At 42.1% G+C, this 24,147-nt stretch overlaps 1 protein-coding gene across 1 annotated transcript; it reads right to left on the bottom strand.

Annotated features, from left to right (window-relative positions):
- Positions 1–295: 295 nt before the first annotated feature.
- Positions 296–21,533, bottom strand: klhl24a (kelch-like family member 24a). Its single transcript, XM_073490712.1, has 8 exons — positions 21,340–21,533; positions 19,736–19,854; positions 18,755–19,599; positions 16,695–16,879; positions 12,513–12,631; positions 6,683–6,871; positions 4,771–4,959; positions 296–4,659 (listed from the first exon to the last, which is right to left on the bottom strand). Exons 2-8 carry the CDS (start codon positions 19,808–19,810, stop codon positions 4,459–4,461), a joined length of 1,803 nt encoding a protein of 600 aa, XP_073346813.1. The 5' UTR covers positions 19,811–19,854; positions 21,340–21,533; the 3' UTR covers positions 296–4,458.
- Between the last annotated feature and the right edge of the window lie 2,614 nt (positions 21,534–24,147).

The following is a 24,147-nucleotide window of genomic DNA, read 5'->3' as shown; positions in this document are numbered from 1 at the left end:
GTATGTCCGAAGCTCTTGTTAGCTCTTGCAAACTTCTATTCCAAGTATCAAGAGCGCTGTCTTATTTTTTTTGCATAGTGTACCTTTGAAGTTTAGTTTACAAAAAGAATATATCATCAGAAGGAATTTAAAATAAAAAAACTGATGAGGATAATAAACACCAGAATATACCATCATATATTGACCATGCAGTGAAGAACACTGTAAAAAGAAATACCAAAACTCTGCTAACCTATTACCTAATCAATAATATTTTTTTATTTTACAGGAGTGAGTGCAAGACAGGACACAAGTGTGAAGTGTAAAGAAAGAAAAACTTTATTGATGTTTTTCTCACACAACCGTTACATTTCAACATACTGCAGTTTACAAAAATCCAAAGCTTTCTCGCAGGTTAGACAAAAGAGCCTCTGAGAAGAAAGTGGTGTTAAAATATCACATCATCATACACACATTTATACAACTTTATATCAAAATGATACCATTTTAAACCCCCCCCCCCCAACTCATTAATCTTTTTATCAACGGCACATAGGGCAGCACTCTGCAACAGGTTAAAGCCCCCCAGCTCGCATGCAAGCACACTTCACCCATTGACAGTTTACGACAAAAAAAAAAATCACCTTTTGGGATCGAATCAAATCCACTTCGGTTTACATCATTCATATTAAACTCCAATCGATCCATTTCAAACGCTCACATGTTCAGAGTTTAATCAAAAAGGCACGGCATTAGCATTTGGGAGTCGACATGTCGCAGCAACAAACAGTCCCACAACTCACCACAACAAGCAACATAATCAAGGAAACAACTGCATCAAAGTAAACAATGTTGGAAAAGCCTCTACGTAGCTAATAATGAAAATCAATAAATCAACATAACAAGACAGTTTTAGGTAAACACTCAGTGAAATCACAGACGCACACACACTCAAATTCTCTCTCTCTCGCTCGCTCGCTCGCTCTCACTATTTATCTAACTGCCTCTCTTTTTGCTTCACCTCATCCTCACCCTTCAGCCTCCTCCTGTTGGCCTCCGGAGTTACCCTAAATATGCTACTACGCAAAGGAGTGTTTGTGGGCCTGAGGATGTTTTTCTTCTCAGTTGAAGACCCGACACCGGACCTCGTCCTTCTAGGAAAACGCCTGGAGGACGGTTTAAGCCGAAATACCTCCATCTGTTTTTAACACTGTGACTGACACACAGAGGCACATCTGTTATGTTTACGATGTTACACTTTGTCAGTCAAACTCGCGGATCTCGAACACTTTCAGCACAAAATAAAAGGTTGTAACTCTCGCACTCATTCTTGACTTTTGTCTTGGCGCAGTTTTTTGTTGTTTTATGTCAGAATATATCAAGTCCTGGCAGGTAGCGGCCAACAGGAGGAGCTGACAGGCCCTTTTACTGCCTCTACCATACGTCACATGAAAGCAAAGAACATTTACTGATACAGTAAAAAAAAAGAAAAAAAGAAAATCATTGTCATATAACTCTACATTGAACAGGATTCTGTCAAAGTGCACAATTGGGGCTCTCAGTTACAGAAATAAAAACACACAAAAAAAACAAGAGAGATACATTTAAATACAAATTAAACAAAGAAAACATATTAAAGTTATATTCACAGCAATATCTCTAGTCTATCAACACCTATTGTAGTAAAAGGTGACTTTTACTGACCATGTGCCACAAAATCCTCGTCATTCAGAACTCTCAACCTCTTCCCTGTGTTGAGGTGTAGCACTGCTACACCGACCTACACCTTTAGCTGACCAAGAAACACGCATACACACATACACACCTGGAGGTATCTATGGTTACCCCGAGTTACATCGCAACATGTAAGTGCACAGGTGAGAGGTGCCACTATCAGTGTGAAAAGTTCTGTTGACAGAAGTGAGCAGTGGTGCAGTGATTACACTAGAAGCCAAAGAGCCTGTTTGTACCCGGCATTAACACGTCGCGAGTGACCACCGGTGATCGGGTCCCACTTAACCTACTCTGGATGCAAATGAGCACGTACATCGCTGGGACCAACGGATACGATGTTTTTGCACAAAGGAAGAAAGAACTTGATGTGTGATATTTGCAGAATTTACAAGAAAGTCGTTTCGAGCATTTCAAAAGGTTTCCAAAGTTTATCTTAACTAAACAACTCACAAAATTGGGTCATTTTTTAAATGGAGTCTGGGGACTTTCTCCACAGGCGTCAAAAAAGTAGCCTATACTGGTTACTGTTTACTGTATTTGTAAAAATCTGACATGTTTATCATCAATAAACGTGGTTTTATTCAATGAATTTAGTGTGAATGGTGAAATCGATGGCTGCTAAACGTTGGCAGGTAAGGGCGTAGCAGACAGACTGGCACTGCATTGCCACGACAAACGGAAACTTTTAACAAGGAAAGAAACGACTTTGTATTAAACATAATGCCGAATTTACAAGAAGGTGGAGTGATTTACAATTTGTTGCAGCGGTTTCACCAAGTTTTTTTTAAAAGTTTCTCTTCACTCTCAAAATTGTGTTGTTTTTCCAATGGAGTCTGGGGTTATTGCAGTTACTAGTATAATGGGGGAATCTGTTGAAACAGTGTTCAAAAACATCTGCTGCTGCTCACATTGGCAGGTAAGAGAGCCCGAAAACATAATTTTCATTACAGCGATGAACAAAATGAAGATCAGGTTGCGTGCAATCCATTACGCCTGCTGTTGTGGCTTCTTCTGTTGTTTCACAGCGCACGTAAGTTGAGTAGGTGGCCCAGGACTGACACCGGCATGCTGCCACACATTGGTGTTTACACTACAGAAGATATGTGGTCAGATGCATACCAGACCACCTCGACAAGTGGCTTGAACGTGTGTTGGTGGTCATTTACCCGTGTATTTAGAGCTGTCCACTTGTGATCGGATCACCCAAGATGCAGGTCAATGCCAGGTCTAAACGGTCTCTTTGACAAACCTCCTAGGCTCCAAAAAACGTAGACCAGACCGAGTCGTAAAAGTCACACACAGACATACATACATACCGAACATGCACACCACTGATTCAGAGCAGTCTTCGAGTTTGATCTACAAAGGCTTCTCACATCTACAAAACCACCCACAAGCCCAGTACACCAATGAACTAACACATTGATATGAAACTGACACACTAAAGCTACCTATAATACAATACACATTCAATTATATAAAAAAGTATAACTTAAAAAAATAAAAAAATAAAAAATAAAATGTCAGTAATGAGTGTAATAATAATTATTATAATGGAGCAAAAATAAAAGCTTAAAAGGGACGTGTCAGTGTGGATGAGAAAATGTGAGGTGATGACACAGCTGGAGCTAGAAAAGGGGAAACGCACATGGGAAGGGGAACCAGGTGATAACGTGCAGAGAAGTATGGAAAAAGGAAACAAGGGTGCAGAGCTAACAGTGGCTACGTTCCAATATTTTGGTACAGCCTTTGTTTTTTACCTCTTCTGTTGACCTTGCTGTGGGTCAACGGGCGAGACGGACTTGTATCTTATGAACACTGATACTGTGGAAGAGCAGCTGACCGGCTGTTTACCACGTTTTTATCAGGTCATTTTGAGTCTCAAGGAAAAGAGCTAAAAAAAACAGAGGACAGTACTTTTTTTTTTATGTTCTTTACCAGCAAGCGTATAACTGCACGGAGAGCAGTGGGGTTAGAAATGTGACCTGGCTGCTCATCTGTGCATTAAAAATACATTTATTCGGCCGGCAGATCATTCTTGGCTCATTCTTGTGAGGGCATATTTTAGATTTTTTGCCCGAAGGCACTGTTTTGTTCATGAGTACAATCTGTGATCATTTCAGCTCATGAGCGACCGAGATCACAGTGTAAAGTTACTTTGCACAGTAGTGAAAGCACAGCGTTGGGAGAGGATTAAGTTCATTATCAATACTAAAAAAATGTATGAGGGGGTTCCAAGCTCTAATTACAAATACATGATAATCAAAATAAGTATTTTTGGTAATTCAACAAGTTATCATGCATGTTTGCCCCGAACATCAGACTAATGTTCATCATCATTATCAGTTTTCTTTAATTCTCTCACGTATGATCCATTACTTCCCACTTTGTGCAGTCACTACTAACGCAAGAATGTCTGTCGTGTTGATCTGACTCCAATTTAGCTCAGGTTACACGCACGATAAGTCATCAACATTATCCGCTACTGACAATTTTCGACAGAGGAGCTATAATTATGGTGCAGAACAGCAAAAGATTCAGAGCACCCGATGAGTACTGCTACATGATACTGTGAGAAAAATAAATTAGCTCAACGATACTGTGGACTGAGCTACTAAATGTGCCCATTTGAAAGAAGTGTGTGTGTTTGCGCTGTGCATGGGGTGAACTTGAAGAGCTTAAGTTCTTTAGTGTGTGTGTGTGTGTGTGTGTGTGAGTGCGTGTGCTCTTCGTGCTTGTTTATGGTCAGGGCTTGTGATACTTGTCGTTGTAGCGGTGGATGGTTACACAGCCGTGGTAGGAGATTGGCCGTGGCATGGCTGCCACCCCTGTGATGATACCCGTAGCCGGGTCGTAACACAGGATGGTGTCTGTTGCTTCGCCGCTTTCCCCTCTGCCGCCGAGGATGAAGATCTTACCATTGCACACTGACATGCCACAGCTCTCCTGCAGGGAGGTAGGGAGAGTAGTTAGCAGTAGCAGCTTACCATGACACTTGCAGCTTAAGTCTTAGAGCAGTTCAAGTGCTTTGTATCTGCATTTCTTCTATTCCATTACCTGTTTGTTAAAGGTCTGAACCACATGCATCCAGTAGTCCTCTGCGGGGTCGTAGCAGAATATGGACTTGGTGAGACCACCGCACACGTAGATCATGTTGTTGAGGGACACTGCTGTGATACAGCGCTTGGCGATGGGGATGTTGGCCCGTAGCAGCCAAGAGTCTGTCTCTGGGTCATAACACTGAACCTGTGATATACAGTTACACATAGTTAGTTGTGTTTTATTACACTGAATGACAAATGCGCAATATTTAGGGGAGTGGAGTTTGTAAATCGATTGTATATATTACTGAGTATGATAATATACGTGGAATACTCAGATTTCTATTATTTGTTAGTTGACTGCTTTGTTTCTTCTTTGTGCATTTTGTTAAGCCTGCGTTGTTATACATGAACTACTGTATAAATCACTGACTTATTTTTTTAATCTCTTTTATTATTGCTATGGATTATTCTCTTTTCCTCTTTCTTTCTTGCACTGTCAAGGACATTCACTCCGCTTCATTGTACACTGTGCAGTGAGAAGAAAAAGGACATGCTCCTCATATGTCTTTAATGTGTACCATGTGGTGGGGAAATAGCTGTTGCATATAAAAAAAATGAAATATATGTAGCCCATTCTGAGGTTTTACTGACTGCTCTGTGGGCAGACAAATGCCTGACTTTATGTGGGTGTAGCGTACAATCCAAGCATTCTCTCACCCACTTCTCTTTAAAATAGCCTCCATCCAAACAGCTTTGTCTCTGACTCCAGCTAACGCGAACACAAGCTCTCACTAACACGGACAAGGACCTTAGGGATGTTTGTGAATGACCCGTGAGGAGACTCCAGAGATAAGTAGTTCTAAGGAACTGCAGCCAACGATAACTCTTGTCCCTTGAGGCCACGTAGAGCCAGGTACAAACAGTCAGCAATGCCATTATAGAAAAAAACTGACGTTAACTCTTATCAGGCTGCCTCTCTGTCTGTGGATGTGTGTTTTCTAGCCTGTGTAGACATAAACAAATGGCTATTCCATGGAGGAAAAGAAAATGCTTCTACTGAAATTTGGGTTCCTGCGAACGCCACTGCCTTCCTGTTTACTACCAGCATCCCGGCTGTCAGTCAAAACACAATGAATGTCAGGCACTAGTCTCTTGGGTCACAGGACTGTACAGTGACACCGCTGGCACGTCCGAAAATGGCAGATCCGACTTAACCTGCTGTCTTCTTCTGCATTATTTCCTTTTTCAAATTGGCAATGTGTCACATCACATCATTGCCATCTCATTAAGTGTATCCGTTTTTACATATGACTCACTGTTGTGATATAAAACCTGTAATACTGCACAGTTTTATCAGGATCAACCAGACTGACCAGGATATAAGCGTTATCGCATCGGTTCAACTGCCAATCAGTGATGTTCAACAGGAAGAGGTGCAGTCTCTGTTTGTTTCTGTATTGTACCTCTTTATTCTTGGCCTCGTTTTACCAAGGAAAAATGTTATCTTTCGGGGTTAGGCAACAACATTTGGCCAGGCTTACTTTGTCTCTTCGGTTGCCAGTAGGAGGGTCTATAAGTATGTCCTATTAACGTTTCATCATTCATTTAAAACATAAAGTAATGCACAGTCTGTGAACTAGAGCAAGGCTGCACATACTGTAAGTGTTTAACAATGTATTTATCTTATTATTACTGCAAACACGACACTTTAGCTTGTTATTTAAAGCACTGCCTAATTTGAATGCATACCCCTCTTTAACTTGAGTTCAAGTTCACAATCCATTTGAAAGCATACTTTGAGTAAAATGTGCCTTCGCACAGCCCTTCTATCCTTTAAAAGTTATAATTACCAAAAACAAGTCCCTGACACAAAAAGCACCTCAGCTGTCATCACTATGTGCCTAAGTGTGTGGTGTGATTAGCACCTTGTCTGAGCAGGTGTCGTCATCCGGCCCGCCTCCTATGACGAAGAGCTTGCCGGCACAGCTTGCCACGGCCGGAGAGCTGACCGCCTCTTTCATAGGAGCCACCTCCGTCCAGCGGTTGGAGAAGGAGTCGTAACACTCGACGCTGCTAAGGCGGCTCTGCCCATCGTAGCCGCCTACAGCATAGACCTGAGGGCAGACACACAAACACATCATGAAATTGAGAGTTAGGGAAATTATGAGTAATGTTAACATGCGATCTACAAGTTTCCACCTACACTACGTAGAAAGAAACACATATGTATTCAAGGTTACTAGTTTCGTGAGTATGAACAATAGTTTCTACGTCAGCACTTCGAGAACCAGTCTGTCAGGTGCAGTAAACACTAACCTGGATCCCTGCAGGCACAAATGAATTTGCTTACCTTGAACTTTACTTCCTCCCTACTATCAGTATCGACATAAGAATACCTTAAGCCAAAACCTGAGCCACATTTTCTTTTTTTTGTTTGCAGTAGGATAATGGATAATTAAACCTGAACCACGAACATACACAATGTACAAAACATACATATACATAAAACCTGACTGGAAGCCAAAGCGTTACACGCTGACGCATTGTGTTGACATAAGATATGAACTCTGACACGTGCCTTGTGGTTACACATACTGCCCTCCTGGAGTGCAAAGAATGGGCAAAATAAGAGAAAATGGTGAAGGTGAGACATGAAGACGGGGGGGAAAAAAATTATAAAGAGAAGGAGAGTTTTTTAAAATGCTGGTAGAGATTTACCGGTATAATCAATTTGTATTTCCTCAATAACATTCTCTGAAAGGAGATCACAAAGTACTGGCATTTCTGGTTATGAGCACAACACTGCTCATCAACAGGCTGATCTTATGCAATAAAAACCTTCGGGCTGTTTCCGCCTCTCCACAAAAACTGAAACAAACAAGTGCAGAGGGCAGAGACAGAGACAGAGAAAGAAAGCTGTAGGAAAAAGAGGGAACAAAAAGAGGGAAGTGAATGGGGTTCATGGATATTTGCATCAACACCTGGGCTGATTGATGGCACTGCCGCCTTTTTTAACTGAAAATTTGATACAGAGAAAAACAAAACCACCATGAACTTGTTCTCCAACTTCTCAGATGGTGGTTTCAAAGTACTGTTGTCTCCGTCTGACTTCAATGTGTTTTCAATGACAACAACATGCCACTCCAACCCACATCCAGTGGAGCACAACTGCCAAACTGTATGACAATGGGCGCCTAGATCAACTGAAAATTGTTTATTTTCATACTCTTTGACACAGCTGATAGCAAATGGTAAATGCTGGTTGTTTGTTGCCAAAAATGAAAGCAATTCGAGAGAAACAATAGAGAGATAAGAGGAGCGTTTCGCACGGAGATAAAGTTTATCAAGTGCAAGGTGAATATGTTTAGAGAGGCTTTAAAAGCATTTCATCACTGGCTTTGAAGGGCTGGTTTCATGTATTTTTAAGCCATGCAAGTTTTATTTGACCAAACATTTTAACGCAATTCACTTTAGAGCCTGACCGATATATCGGTTGGCCAATATGGGCCTATCACAGACGTACTGGCATCAGTGTATATGCTGTCCGAAATGAGCAAGTTTGCTGTTTCAGTACACTGGTGTTATTTTAGACAATAAAGTTTGCTGTAAAACTGTAAATTATCCTGCCTCCGTTACATATCTTTGTCACAAAAAAGTGTTTGATAACCACATTTGAGGGATAAGTGCAAAAAATGTGTTTATCGGCAGATGTATCGATATCATGATTTTTTACTACCTAATGTTGGTATCAGCCTTTAAAAACGAATATCGGTCCGGCTGTAGTTTATTTGAACTACTTGTTACCAAAGAGTAGTCCGTGTTGACAGTGAACAGTGACAGTAATCCAGAATAGCAGGGTCAGACAGGGGCAAACACGAAATTTTTTCCAGGATTTATGTGAACTGACCCTTTAATGCTCCATTGAGAATATCCAGACACTACCTTGTCTGAAGACAGTAGTGGTAAGGAGTGGGGGTTGGGGAGTGCTGGATTGCTCTTTTCGCTCTCCACACTCTGCAGTCACTCAATAAAACATCCCGCCAGTTTTCAATACACCATGAAAGTGTAATGTATCAATAAAGGCACATTCCACATTAGTTTGATGATGGTAGCACATACTCTATACCGACCTGAGGTATATGGCTAACACATTAACACTGAGCTAACATGAGTCATGACTCTCTGTGGAAACACTTGCCAAACACTGTACGAGCACGTTCACAGCCTCTCTTATGACCACGTTCAAACACTTACAATGGCTGAATGATTAACTGCTTCCTTAGCACGCAGAGAAGTGAGAAGTAGTAGTGGAAAGATGGAGGGAAAGATAGGGAAAGACAGACTGACGGAGTAACAAAGAAAGAAAGAGAGAGAGTGAGTGAAACCTTATGATAGATGAGAACAGCCGTCACTAAGTGCAGCCATAACAGGGAGAGGAAAACAACTGGTGACCTATTTTTTGCTTATACTCTATTGAAACAAGGACAAGACAGAATGCAGGACACTGACAAGTGTGTGTGTTCTTCTACTTATATCCCAGTAAAAGTGGCTTTAGAAGTCAAGATTGTGGCAAGAGTAAGTGAATGGATGTCGCGAATGGATGGTGTGCACAACTACAGAAAGAGCAATGGAGGCGTTCCTGCGCAAAGGAAGAAACATTTGACTTGTCAACCCAAGATGCAAATTGTTTCAATAGTGAGGAGGAAGGCAGCATGAAGAAGCGAACACACTCATTACACAGGCTTGTTTACAGCACCCATCCGTGGTTCTCCATACTTGCGACTGGAGCATCAGTGCTGCACATCAAAAGGGGAAATTACAGACTGAAAGAGGAAATGAATGGGTATAAACTCAGGAGGAGGGGGGGACTGAATTCTGAGGAACAACCAGCAACAAAGCTATGCACCGTAACGAAAGAGATACTGTCTGTAATTGAGATAAGAGGGCACATCTAATCTGGAATGAAAACATCGAACAAAAGTGTTCGTTGGAAAGGTTCTGGCCCATTGACGAAAGGATGCAAGGAATGAAATGAGCCAAATACTGCAGACGGCAGTGTTCAGAGGAAAATGGATAAAACAAAAAGCACTTAGAGATAAGAGCACACAAAATAAGGTAATTTCAGAGAGTTATTAATCTTCAGTTGGCAGAATGGGCAGTAACCGACTATAGGTATCAAACAGGACGAAGCCACTCAACTCTGCACTCTTAAGAGTTCTTCAGAAAGAAGAAAACACGAGAAGGGAAGGGAAAAAAAGAGGACATAACCACATGTGTGTGACAGATACAGGAAGTGGTCAGAGACAAGAGCCTAACTTGGGATTTAATATCTCCAAGGAATCTGTTTTTCAAGGAAGGGTAAAAATGTGCGTGTTTATGCACCATATATGTACCACTGCCTCTTATATGCTGTGTTTGATGCCCGGCCAGTTTAACTCTTTAGTTGTAGGCAGGCCTTGGACTTCAGTATGTACTTACAGTACATATAAGGTACAAACGTTTACTATGCCGTCTAATTTTAGCATCAAATAATGTTTGCATGACAGTCAGCTGCAGATCAGAAAGTTTAAACTTCCTTTAAAGTTCTTTAAGAGTCAAGTTAAATGGCAGCCATGTCCGTCGTCTTGTTTTCACCATACCTTGATGCATGACTCACGTTGGAGTTAATTACTGACTTTTATTGCCACTGTGTGATCGTCCAGCTGCTTACCTCACTGCTTTGAAGGAGGAGGAGGAGGAGGAGGAGGACCAGTGTGCAGTTTGAATGCACACACGTGTGTTTGTTGTTTCTGCAGCAAGGCAGCTAAGCATTTTGGGTGTTGTTTGGAAGTCACTGAAAATTCAATTCAGATCAGCCCGAAGGAGACCTCCATAAAAATAAAAACCGTGTGTTTGCACAATTGCTGCAGATGACAGAGTCATCCTGAGTCATGCCCCCTCTGACAAAGTAAACAATGCGCTGTTTTAGCCTAAAGCTTTCCAAGAATACTTCTACTTGTGTTCATGTTCTTCATGTGTCTATACAAGTGTGTGTACTTGTGTGCATGATTGCTAAAGCACACACATGACTGTTTGTCAGTGGTGTGTTAGTCCGAGTCATCTCTGTTTATACTCAACCAAGACAATCAATGGCCATTCTCCTTTACACAACACTAATGACAGATAATTACAGTTCGGGGACTTTTCGCGAGGCACACATGCCATTGTCTTACAAGCGCTCAACATTTGTTTTGAATAAAGTCTGCACAAATGAAGACAGGCTTGACTATCTGGTTAAAGAGCATTTCAAAACATGTGATTACAAACTTTTTACAGGTAAGGTATATACGTAGTTATTTAATATAATGATAGAGTTCTGGTTCTTGTAAGTAGAATGCAGCATACCATAGGAACATGAACAGCCTTGCACTGTATATATTACACTGTAAATTATGCCCACGTATGCAAACCCCAGTGTGTATTTACAGGCTTATCAGGGCTTTTCACAGCCATCTATGGCCACTCGAAGCTTATGTGATTGAGCAGAGATGTGAGCAACATGATAGGGGCAAGTGGACTAAGCTTGTCCTTAACTTGGAAGTGTGAGGTGTTGGCACAGGTCCATTAACCTCCCACTGCCCTCAACAAGAATGTCCACCTAGTCTTATACTAGAGACTGTAAATAGAAACAGCTCTAAAGTGGAAGCAGAGATCGAGGATTAATGGTCAGCTCACGTGTAGACATTAGCTCTACTGAAATTTCATAACCAAACTGGTGCCAGATCTCTGCTTTCGATCCCACATGTAGAGTATAGGGTGATATTCATAGGGACATATGATAGAAAGGACATGAAAATGTTTAATACAAAATTTGCAGGAGTAACTGAAAGCAATGACTAAACTATTTTCCATGTGTGGGGTATGTCATGTGTCGTTCCAGGAGCTGAGGCTCTCATTTATATGCTGGTATTGACGAAGACAAACTTCTTTCTCGCTGTTGAAACTGCTCCTGTGTATCCGGGATGCGTGAGATGAGCTGGCACCAGCTGTTTACAAACCCTGGGGCAACGGACAGATGCGTCATATACAAACATAATATAGTTTTGATCCTTGTAAGACTTGTCGGCTCCTCACAGACCTACATGGAAGATCCCTGTTAAGCAGAAAGCTAAATGGGACTGGAATTACTCCACGTGACCTCTTTTTCTGCCACCGTTGAGTGACTCAGGTTTAAGCAGGATAGTCAATGTGAATCATCACAAAAGAATCAGTTAGAGTGTTCAAATTTCTCCCAGCCTGCAGGTAAATATGTGTAACAGTTGGATGAGATTTATGATTGTGAAAGGTGTGTACCCAAAGCAGTCAAAAAGCTCCATGGAACATTTTTTATTGACTTTACAGGAGGTGATTCCACAGAATTTCCTCATGGTGTAATGTCCACCACCTTGCACTTTACCTCAGGTAAGCTAGTGACAGGTAATTGAGACACTGCATTTACTTCCTGTTCCTCTGAAGCACACCTGACTCTGAGTTGTCTAAACACCATCTTATTTTCCTGAGAAACCAAACTGTTGCTTTACTGAAAGTGCTTGTGCTGTGTATTTGTGTGTTGAGGGTCTATGGCGTAGCAACAGAGCCAGACATGTATCCTCCATAGCTGTCTAGTGTTGCTATCAACGAGTGAAATCTGACACTTCTGTTCCTACGTCAGAGGCATCTACAGTAGGGTAAACCCACACACAGATGCGTAAACGTAGCTTGAGGCTCCCTCCTTACCTTGCCCAGTAGAACGCCCATCTTGTGTCTCCAGCGGCCTTTGTTGAGAGAAGCCACTCTGATCCACAGGTTGAGCTGGGAGTTGTACATCCACACGTCCCTGCTGTTGATACGGCCACCTAAAAACACAAAGGGGCAAACATAAAAGTTCATATTCAAGATGACAGTTTGTGGGTTCAGTTTGAGTAGAAGTGGTAGAAGTAAATTCTGATCATTCTTAATGCAGTTGATCAGATATAAATTTATGTCAAAGTAATGTTTTATGTAATAACTGGGGCAGAGTTGACCTGTGCCTAATGAGTTCACCTAGCAAAAAGAAGGTTTCCTCACACACAGTCAAATACTGATAGTAGTCTATGTAAAGATACACACGTACACAGATAGACGTAGCATCACGTTTCATTATGTATGCACCTGTGTTCAATAACCGGCTATTTTCTTCAAAGCAAACATGCCTTTATCAGGATCTTTTGCAGCTAACAGGACTAGTGAAGTATGACTGAGTGCCTTATCTGTTGTCTCTGGGTAAACATGCACTCTAAGAAGCTGTAGAGGATAATAACAGTCACGCGACCAGGCTACGCTGTGACCGACACATTTTTAACAAGCCTGAACATGTGCCCTTGTTCACTCTGTAACCCCCCCCATAGCTGCTCCACAACCAAACACACACACCTGTGAGTTGATTCTCAACAGACTGAGGAAAAACTATTTAGCAGGGTGGATTGACAAAGACGTGATTAAATGTAGGTTAACTGATCAAGGCCAGAAGAAACCGGTAAACCACAAGGAGTTACTGGTTATGAATCAGTGTCAATCAAATGCTGATGCCTCTACATGACCTACATTAGCAAACCAAACAACGAGAAGATTGGCCATTTCTATTATATTTCTCTATATTCTTAATGTCTGACATCAGGCTGGATTCCCCGGGAAATAAGTCGTTAAATTAAAACATTTTTTTACGGCGGAGTGCTTTGGATGAATTGAGGAGTGTCACAGCCTGAAGAAAGAAGCCCTGTAGTCTGGTGGTACGGCAGTGGATACTTCTGTGTTGCTAGAAGGCAGCAGAATCACTGGCTAATGTTGGCCTCACCAACGAGCTATATCTTGCTGATATACATTACTGGGTGTTAAATGTTATTAAAACTATGCTCCGTCTTTCTTTCACTCACTTCCAAACCAAATGCACAGGCCAGATCAAGACCTTTACGACAGGAGTCTCATGCCACTTTTGTCCACAGGAGTCGCTGGACTCAACAAAACAGGAAGTTTCTTAAGTTGAGGATAAGGAAAAAGGATAAATGTAATATTATCTAAAATCCATTTGAAAAACAAGGTGAATTTTATGACTCCCACCCTGGTATTACATCTGAAAGCAATTATCTGCTGGCTTTTAACCAACAATGAGTCCAGAAGAAATATACCTTGGAGCCTGGGTGTAGCATAGATACCAACTAGACTCAAACACATAAACAGAAAGATCAGTGACAATCTGTGTTATTTCACATGGGAATCAAAATTGATCACATGGTGGTGATATCAATTAATAGAATACAGATTATGCACCTTCAAATCACACCTCTCACTTTCAAAATAGGTGTTCTTTAGTACCTAACAGCTGGGATAAAGATACTTTCAACTCTTGAAACCAAAATCAAAAATGTCTCAATCCTTGACGTTTTGTTGTGGTAGCGTCTGCAACTTGCTGCTGGGTGTTTTCTTTGTACAGAGCTATGTGGGTGGTTATATGGAGCAATGATAAAGGCACTAAAAAAAAACTACTAGTGTAAACAAAAGGTGTCTAGGCCTTGTCTGTATTCACATGCAGACAAAGAGGAGGGTTTTTTTTGCATTGTTGGCTAGCTGACAGACTAGACAGGTGGGTTAGGTTATTAGACATGTGTTTTATCAGGACAAAAGAAAAAAATCACCCCCTTGAAAGGTCATCTAATAAATCAGCAGCTATACATGTCTACCTCTTCTTGTTTTTTGTTGGGGGGGTAATTAATGTTCAGCCATTTTAAATTACACTGTAGCACATAGATGAGAGGAGACAAGGGTAGGAAGTTAGTCTCTGCATGTATTTGCTCAATAATCTGCTGGCTAGTGTAAGAGTCAGACAGTCTGCTGCCCTCGAGGCATATGTTTCCAAAGATTTGCATGTTGACAGAGCTGCGTCACTTCAAAGAGAGCCTTGCAGACCTAAAAAGTTTAAAGAGTTAAGACATTCCAGTGGGGGTCTTTTCTCACAATAACTCAACCACTGCTGCTAATCACTGTTCTTAAGAAACAAGAGGCGGTGACTTTTTGAGGTCCCTTTGACCGCATTTTAAGAGTTATGCATTGCTTACAACTGCAGCAACTGCTTACATGCAGTTTCATCAATAATGCTAGTGTGACATGCAACCCTCTGTAATGTGTGATGTAAGTGCATGTGTTTTGCTGCTCATTAGCTGATTAGACATTTTCCAAATGTCTTTAATTTCCTGGAGTGAGGTAAGAGAGCAAAGAGAAATGTATTTCATGTTGCTACATTAAACCAAACATAACACATCTAGATCATAATTGAGCTGAGTGTAATCTTAAGTACACCTGAACTCAAAACACTTCAGTGTTAATCCACCATGCTCCCTCCAGATCTGACTGATTGTAATGTTATTGATGCAAGAGAGTCCCTGTTATTGTACAACCCTAAGGGGTTTTGTACACTCAATCGAGCAACGTGCTATTCAAGACCACAGCTAACTGCAGCTGTGCTCGACACTGGAGCCCCTCCAAGGTATTTGCACCAGTTCCCAGTGTGAGGAGAGGGGCAGACAGACAGAACGGAGGTATGTGTGGGAAAATATTGAAAGAGTGCAAGATAAAAATAAGGGGATTAATGTGTCAAGGCATCTGGGGCAACAAAAAAGAAAAACGCTGCAATTAAGATGATAATATGCCATAATGTAGGCTAATAGCGTGAATGTATGTGTATGAGACAGAGAGACAAGGGGGGGAAGGGGGTTATGTTGACTTTTCCAGGCAGCGCTCGAGGGTAAATTGATAGCGAACACGTGAGGACTTGGCACAGTGAGAGCAGCTCTGTTGAGGGAGAGAAGAATCTTTTTTTTCTCTGTCTCCTTCTGCAGTTTTTTCCCTTTTCTCTATATCTTTAAACGGCTGTTTTTGTCCAGCACTGTTTTGCAGCTCATATGAAGCATGTTTGAACATGAACAGTTCAAGCAGGAACATTTGAATTCGACGCATATTCTTGGAAACAACTTCACAAAAAAAAGGAAGGAAAAACCCTCAACCTTGATGCCCTCCATCAAATAACTGCAGTCTTGTACACAACACATGTTCACATTCACAATGTTTGGCTTATAATACTACCTTCATCCTGACCTCATCAGTTGAGATGAATGATGTCACACTAATGTCTTGTTTAATCTAGATCTTGTTTTCACCAAAAGGGGCTTACGCCACACTTGGCCCATGCTAAATACCAAAAATTCAGGAGCCTTGCCAGGAATCCATGACAGCTACAATATCTTAGATTAAGGTTTATTTGAAGTTAGTAACCTCACAACCTATCGGTGAAGTCTAAAATCAAAAAGGGATGTTAGATTGTTGCATGAGGAAGATCCCAGAAAGCTGCTGAACCGATGTAAAAAGGTGGTGACCCCGATGATTGGCAGAAGGAAGTCAGGAGGAATGAGCCAGCCAATGAATGCTCTCTTAGCACTGAGGCCAGAGTGAGCATCCAGATGTTGCTCTCATATTTTCCTTGAGCTCAAACAGGCTGTGGCTGTAAAAATAACACAAGGCAAACTGCCACCATGGCCTTTCCTGCCGCTCCACTGGGGGATTAGATGGCAAGCTGAGCATGGGCAGACACTGGCCCTTAAGTGTGTACTAGCAAATCTTTTTTGGGTATGACACAATCTTTACAACTATTAAGATTTGTAACAACCAAGATCATACAGAGTCTAAGCACAGAAGAAATCTGTGTAATCAGCTCCAATTATAGTGAACAGTCTCAAAGATTACTAATAATGGGCATCGGATTGACAGTCAGTCATCATAAGAGATATCCCTTCTAGATACCTTTGCATTGCAGTTTGGATGGTGTTCATTTCAAGCCTTGATATCACCATGCTATTGAACTGTTAACAACAAATGCAGCAGGGTTCTTACCTGACACCAGAATGTCATTGCGGAGGGCGCAGACAGCATACTCTGATTTGGTGAACTCAGGTAGTTTGGCCAGTGATTTCCACTCTCCTGTGACTGGATCATAGCACTCGGTGTAGGGCAGGTTGAAGCCTCCCACTCTCTCACAACCCCCCACCACCACAATCACCTCAGAGAAGCCGGTCGACCTGCACAGACGGAAGCAGAAGAGGTAAGATGGCGGGACAGACATGGGAAATTAAAAGGTGGAGGGGGAATAACAGCAAATTTATAAAAACACAAACATAGGAAGAACATCATTAAATCACAGACATGGTATCTAATTAAATACTATACATCTGTAGGCCTATACAAAGGGTATGGAGACATGTAAACATACACATGTCAACACTTTGCGGGATTTCTAATTACAGAGGGCAGACATGTGTGCCAGGGCCGAAACAGAGTGGTGGTTTCCACATGAATATCTTCATTTATCTTCAAGGCAAAGTTCAGCTTACAATGAAAGGTATCAATCTAGGGTACAACACAAACACACTTGGGGCTAGACATCTGAGTTTCCATGATCACAATGCTTTCCTATTGTTGGCTGTTCGACACATGCTGTGGATATGACAGCATTTCCTACAGGGGAGCTAATTAACAACAGCTTCTTTTCTTATTGTTTCTTATTGAAAAATACTAATGCTAAATAAAGACCAGCGGCTTATCAGTGTAAAAGTTCAAGTACTTTCTAGATACCAATGTCAGTACAAACTGGTACAAAAATATGTTTCTTTGCACTTTCCCCCACATTTCTCTCTGTGTTTACTCAGTATGTGATGCAGGTAGCAGATTAGGGTGGTTTCATGGGCTTGTATATATCTAAGAGATGAAAAAGCCCAGGAGTGGTTTGACTTTATGTTTGTGCATTTGATTAATTCTATTCTAAAAGACTTCCAACGAACAAAAAGCCCCACAGTAGACACAGAAAGGGGAGAAGCAGGCATCTGTTTTGAGCAGGAGCAGCTTTGGCCCTGAGGGCAAACGAAGCCGACAGTGCGGAGACTAAGTGTCTGATTGGCTTGCAATGCTGATCTGAACAGATCTGCCTGGATACTGACACAATACACCTGATATGCACTTCACACAGCCTGAATAACTGACAACTGCTCACCAGCACTTTAACCCTTACATCAGGTCCAACACACAGAGACAGCTGCACTCTTGTTTGCTGTACAGCAGGCTACCATATGGTCTGTTTAGTATCTCATCATAAGGTTTCAGTCAACACTACATCCAACTGGACACTCTTCAAACAAGAAAAAACTAAACAAAAAAAACACTGGAAATAAGACACCATTTGGTAATTATAGGTACAAAGTGAACAGGTGGGGACTCTCAGAACCAAAACACACCAGCCAGGTGAGTTACACCACTGGTATGATAACAAGACTCAACATTTCATGATTGCTGATTCTTGCATCACATGATTTTTTTTTTTCCCAGCCAACCCGTCCGTGTACGGACATGCCCTGCCTCCCTCATTATCATTTCCATTTCAAAATAGGGCTACAAAACATGGCTCAGTCAATGACACACTTGTCTGTTCAGCACAATAACCCTCCCAGTCTCTCGCTCTCACACACACTCAGACGCAACAACAACAACAAAGCCAGGAGCATCAAGTTCATGCGCTGGTTGTAACCTCTGGCTATACAACGTGGGATAAAAGATCGACTAACTGCTTCAAAATACACATCTTCATATCTGCCTCTGACCTTTGTCATCACAGTGGGGAGACAAGACAAAAAGGCTGTCAGAAAAGATCAAACTGCATCCTGTCTTCTTTGACAATAGAAAATAACTGCTGCATGACAAAGCAGAGGTAACATTCATGTGACTGCAGCCCAGCATATATCATAAGCATTTCATCAGACGAACAAGTCACACGACTTCCACGAGCCAAAGTGTTGAGACAGGACAAACTGATTCATGAAGCAGTGTCTGCTTCCCTGTGTAGATAACATCTAGGTTACATTAACGATCACCTTCCTCATAGCTCAAGTCAACACTTTAGTTACCTGCGCGGACGAGTTCTGGGTGACATCATTTCATTTCCGAGCACGTGGTAGCGTCTTGCCTCATGGAGAAGCTGGTAGCACTCTGGAGCATTCTGGATGAGCTGGTCTCCCTCCACTGTCTGGACAAAGTAGTTGGGGTGCAGAAGGGGCAGGCGCACATGGTGCAGCAGGGCCTTCAGCATGGGCTTCCTGTGCTCCACGTTGCTGTACACCCATCGCATCACCGCCTCAAACACCACCTCCTCCTTACCGATGGCCAGCTCATCGCTGCCAGTGTACTCTTCCAGCTCTTCCCTGCGTAAGTCGAGGAACTCTTCATGCTGAGCCACCTCTGAGAAGTTGGCCAGGGCATAACCACGGCAGCGGCTGGCTAGCTGCTTCAGGGAATGGGCCTCTGCAAAGCGCTGGATGCCCAGGCAGTTGCACGGGTCCAGCTGGTCCTCCAGGAACTTTGCGCAGGCATCACGCAGAGTGGCGATCTGGAACAGACTGGAGGTCTCAAAGAGGAACTGGACATTCTCTGTGGTGATCTTTGCGCGGCCGGTGTAAACATAGGTGAGGAAGGAGTCCATCGCCTCAGCCAGGATGCCGTTGATCTCCACCAGCATCTCGCGGCTCTCACGGTGATCGTTGCAGAACATGGCTCTGAAGTAGGAGGAGCAGGCAGAGAGGACAGCGCGATGGCAGGGGAACTCACGGCCCTGCACGCTGATCACAACATCTGTGAACAGGCGGCAGTCGCGAAATTCATTGAAGACCTGCAGGATGCCCTCTGAGTGGGATGAGCCAGAACAGAAGTCCAAGACATCCTGGCTGGCTAAAGTTTTGGAGTCAACCTCAAACACCTTAGAGGACAATAGCATGTACAAAGATTTGTAAATATTGTGACATTGACTAGTTGAGACATAAGTTGCAAGATAGAGAACATAAATAATGTTGTTTAGTTTTAGTGTTAATCTTGCTTAGTTTGTTTGACAGCACCTTGCGTTTGACAGCTGGTGAGTCTCTGATCCCAGAGTCCTCCCGGTTCATCCTTCTGCCCAGAATCAACACCATGGCTGCCACCTTCAACGAAGACCTCCTCTAGAGTTTAAGATGACCTGAGGACGGAGAGCAGGCCGAATGGTACTCTTAAACAAAATGTACTGCAAGATGCATGATTTTTATGGCATCATATCAGATGTGGTAGGGGGATAGCACGGAAAAGGTCATGAAGTCATAAATAGCAAGTTAATTGGATCACTGTTGTACAAATTGAGAACATTCACCACAGCCAAACAAAGCACTCACAGAACATAGCCACAAAGTGCGTATACAGAAAACATGTGACTCCTGCAAACAACTTTCTCAAGCCCATGGGGTAGTGCTAAATTGCCTTACATCACTGTGTAAGACAAGTCGTTTCAAGGAATGAAAGCTGCACACAAATCTGCGTGTCAGGTCCTCTGGCTCATCAATGGTGCAAAACAGTTGTGCCCTGCGGCACAATGAACTGCGTGAGGCGGAAGATGACAAAGACACACAGGAGGGAAGAGAGGTTGAGCAAACGGTTGGAAGGCAAACCTACATGTCAATCAGGTTTGTTTTGAAAGAGAGTGGGGGCAGGGGTGCTATCAGACATGATCAATGCTTGGTAAACAAGTGCAGCAAGTCAATGATATTGATAACGTTGAGTAATATGTTCTATTTAAGTTAAACCTGAAGTCTTCAGATATTTATCTTGTTTCTTTGTTTCACCTGCAGCAAACAATCAAGGTGCTTTGTTCACCCCTCACAAAGACTGTGTGTATTCAGGACAGCCAACAGTCAAGTTCAAGCTCGATCCAAACATTAGACTCTTGTTATCTATGGCCATATGCATGTGTTGGCAGCAGGTCCAGCCTTTGCTCCTGTGAGGTCATTTATCTCAGGTTATTTTTAAACTCTGGCTCGACCTATTCACGTGCGTTGTATACAAGCAGCAGCAGCAGCAGCAGCAGCACCTCCTCGTCATGTAGACCGGAGGACAGGTTTATCCACAGGTGTCTGACGCATGAAAGATTACCTGAGTGACTCATATCCACTGAGGATGAAAACAATAAAATGACATAAAATACAACGAAAAAACGTCAAGATGAAATTATAGTAATTATAGTTATGTTTTAACTGTCTTGTGTCCAGGAGGAATAAAAGTAGCCTAAAATTGAACTTGACAGAAGTTTATGACAAAGTAATACCATTATTTACTGTTATTTTGGGCTATTTTAAAAATATTCATGTATTGTAACGCGTTTTTAATGTCGTATTATTTGAGTATTAATAACAGACAATCGAGTAAAATGTGTTTATGTGCAGGATAGTTAGCTCGCTAAAACAGGCAGAAAACACTATGGAGTTTGGTTTACCGGACAAAGGAGACTTGCCTCGTGCCGACCATTAGCCCTTGACAACACAGTTTATAAATAAAGCAGCTGAGACGTCGCTTTTCTCAACACATCGTGACCAGAGTCGAGCAAAAAAAAAAAAGCAAGAAACACCACTAAATTCAGACCTATTCAACGTTAACAACATCCTTTGTTGTAAGCTAGGTGCTAAAAGTTGTTTACCTTATGCAGAAGTTTCCAGATGGAGCTTCCTCTTCAGCTGCAAGTGGAGCAAAAAACAAAAACAACAAAACAAAAAAAAAAAAGTATGGAGGAAAAAATTAATCTATATCCTGAGAAAGTTTATCTTTTAAATCGTGTGCCCTCGAACAGTTATGTCAAACAATGGAGGCTGAAACTTCGCCGGGACATTTTGATTTTCAGGTAATGGCCAAAACAAAGAGCTCTAACTAGCTAACTGTAAACACAGACCCAATATATACTTGTCAGGGGGAAAAAAAAAAAAAAAAAATCCGGCCCACTGCGCCCACTCAGCTGGTGCTCCCGGTGCATCATGGGTAAGCGAGTTCAACTAAACGTGTTGTCGCTCACTGCCTGCCCGGTGAGAAACACACTTCCCAAGCGCCTGTGGTTCTCCACGTGGCTGCCCTTTGTTTGCAAACAAACTGAACTTTTAGGGGAGAAAAAGTTCACAACAAGGAGAGAGGGAGGGAGGTTGAGCAACACGCGCAGAACAACACCAGTGTTATTGCGTCACTGGTATAAACAGTTGTGTTAAACTTAAAAAAAGTCATTACATACAGTTGTCGATATGTACAAAACACCAGCCGAATACGAACTTGATTTATATAGGTCATACTTATAGTTTTATATAGTTCATAGATCATACAGTAGTGAACAAAAGCATAGCCTAAAAGAAAACAAGGTATCTGTAATGTGATCCTATAGGTGTGTGAAAAAAAACACTGAAACGCAGCATGCTACGTTTGTGGGTTTTTTTCTTCAGGTGAGGAGGAAGGAGGAGCTCAGTCGGGACAAAGGATGTCACAACTTCCTCACTCTGTTGCAAAATATTTCCCAGAGATCCCAGCTGAGTTCTCTGAAAGGGTTCACGGTGTGATGAATGAACCAGTTAACTCTGTTTTGGACCACATGCATAGTAGTGCTGGGCAGATGTGTACCCCTTACACACCATAAGTCAGCCAGTCAAAGTTGAAGCGTGCCTGCAGGCATCCTTCCATCTTGTTTTTCTATTATTAAATGGTCTTTTATTACTTTTCCAGTATAAGAACATACATTGCAAGTTCACAACCATGAAATATTCCTTTTGACGTTGTGTAACAGAAGCTGTCACACAATAACAACCCTTCACTGTAAATATACCTGTAAGTGGAATGGTATTACTCCCTCCATCACCGTGTTTATGCATGCTTTTGTCAACTATTTTAAGTCGTTAACTTCCAAAAATCTTTCCTGTGTATATAACTCAGACCCCAGCTGTTAAAAGGAGAGTAGAGCTTTCCTATTGAACGTGTCTTCCATTACCATAACTCCTGCTCTGATCCAATTTTCACAAATTACAAGTTTTAATGACATATCACACCATATTGACAAACTCTTTGGTACAGTAGGGATTTATGTTACTGTCCTCTCCAGCTCGCTTTTGCATATTCCAGGATGTTTTCCATAAGCCGTGCAGAGATTAGTCAAATCAGCTGAAGGAATCACTGGCTGCCCTCTGCCCTCCCTGGTAGACATCGCCACCTCACGCTACCTCAGCAGAGCCAAAAACATCATCAGAGGCCCTGCGCACCCCGTTCACCACAACTATTTGCCCTCTGGCAGGCGCTACAGGTCAGCCCAAAACACACACCTTAAGATTCAAACACAGTTTCTTTCCCAAGGCCATATCCACACTAAACACAGAACAACACTGAGACTCTTATCCTTCTTCTTCGTATGTTATTTATTGTTTTTTGTATTATTTTTATTCTATATTGTTGTTGCACCATACAAAGTAGCACTCAGTAGCTTACAATGACATTAAAGGCATGCTGATTCTGATTCTGATAAGCCATGACACAGTCCTGTCTTTGTCCTCTTACACACCACTATTGTAAACACACTCAGTCACAGTGACAGGTCTCTATCCCTGAAGTCACACAGGTACAGTGGGAGGGCTTTTGTCCCCATTAGTAGTACACACTAACTGGAACATTCACAAGACATCAGCGACTCAACCAAGCGACTTGAGTAAATACACTCACTGAGCTCAGGCGAGGAACAGGTGAGCATATTGCACAATGAAGGTTGTTTTGTCCTCCAGGCACCTGCTGTATGTTTTCACCTGAACAAAACGGTTTAATCAGATTACACCATCAGTAAGATCAGCAGCAGGCAACGCTGCCAAGAGAAAATATGTCCATTGAAAACAGGTCAGTCAGTCAGTAGAAATGAATCGGATATCAATAGAGCAGTGTAATTACAGTACCACGGAAATTGATACAAAAATGTCAAACAATGGCAAAGGTGATTTTTGTTCGCATCTGATCCACCTGCAGGTATTGAAATGCTGGCAGTGAGCAACAGGCGTCGATGTTTAGAACAAGTCCCAGTGGCTTACTGATACCAAGCAAACAGACATATACATGCTGCAGGGAAGAGCAGCGACAGACAGATGAATGTGTCCCTCTGCTGTTGAGTTGCTGTACCAGTCACAGATGGCACACAGCACAGTCAGAAAGACGACGCCACAGCCAAGGATGTCTGACTCAGCATTTCTATCCACCGCGCCTCCCTCTGGTGCCTCAAATTGCCAAGTCAGTCAGACATTTGTTAATGATCTTCTTGGACATCCAGTTTTAGACAAACACGGCTCCCTAAGTGCAGAAGGTCTTAAGTGCTTCGTGGCTACGGTCACAGAACTGAGCGTCCAGTTCTGACATTACATAATGATGATGATAAAAATAACACACATTATGGTTGAACAGTTTATTTAAAAAAAAAGAAAAAAGAAAGGGATCACGGTGA

This window comes from Pagrus major, chromosome 21 (assembly GCF_040436345.1).
Source record: "Pagrus major chromosome 21, Pma_NU_1.0".
NCBI classification, from domain to species: domain Eukaryota; kingdom Metazoa; phylum Chordata; class Actinopteri; order Spariformes; family Sparidae; genus Pagrus; species Pagrus major.
This window is presented reverse-complemented; position numbering and strand designations above follow the sequence as displayed.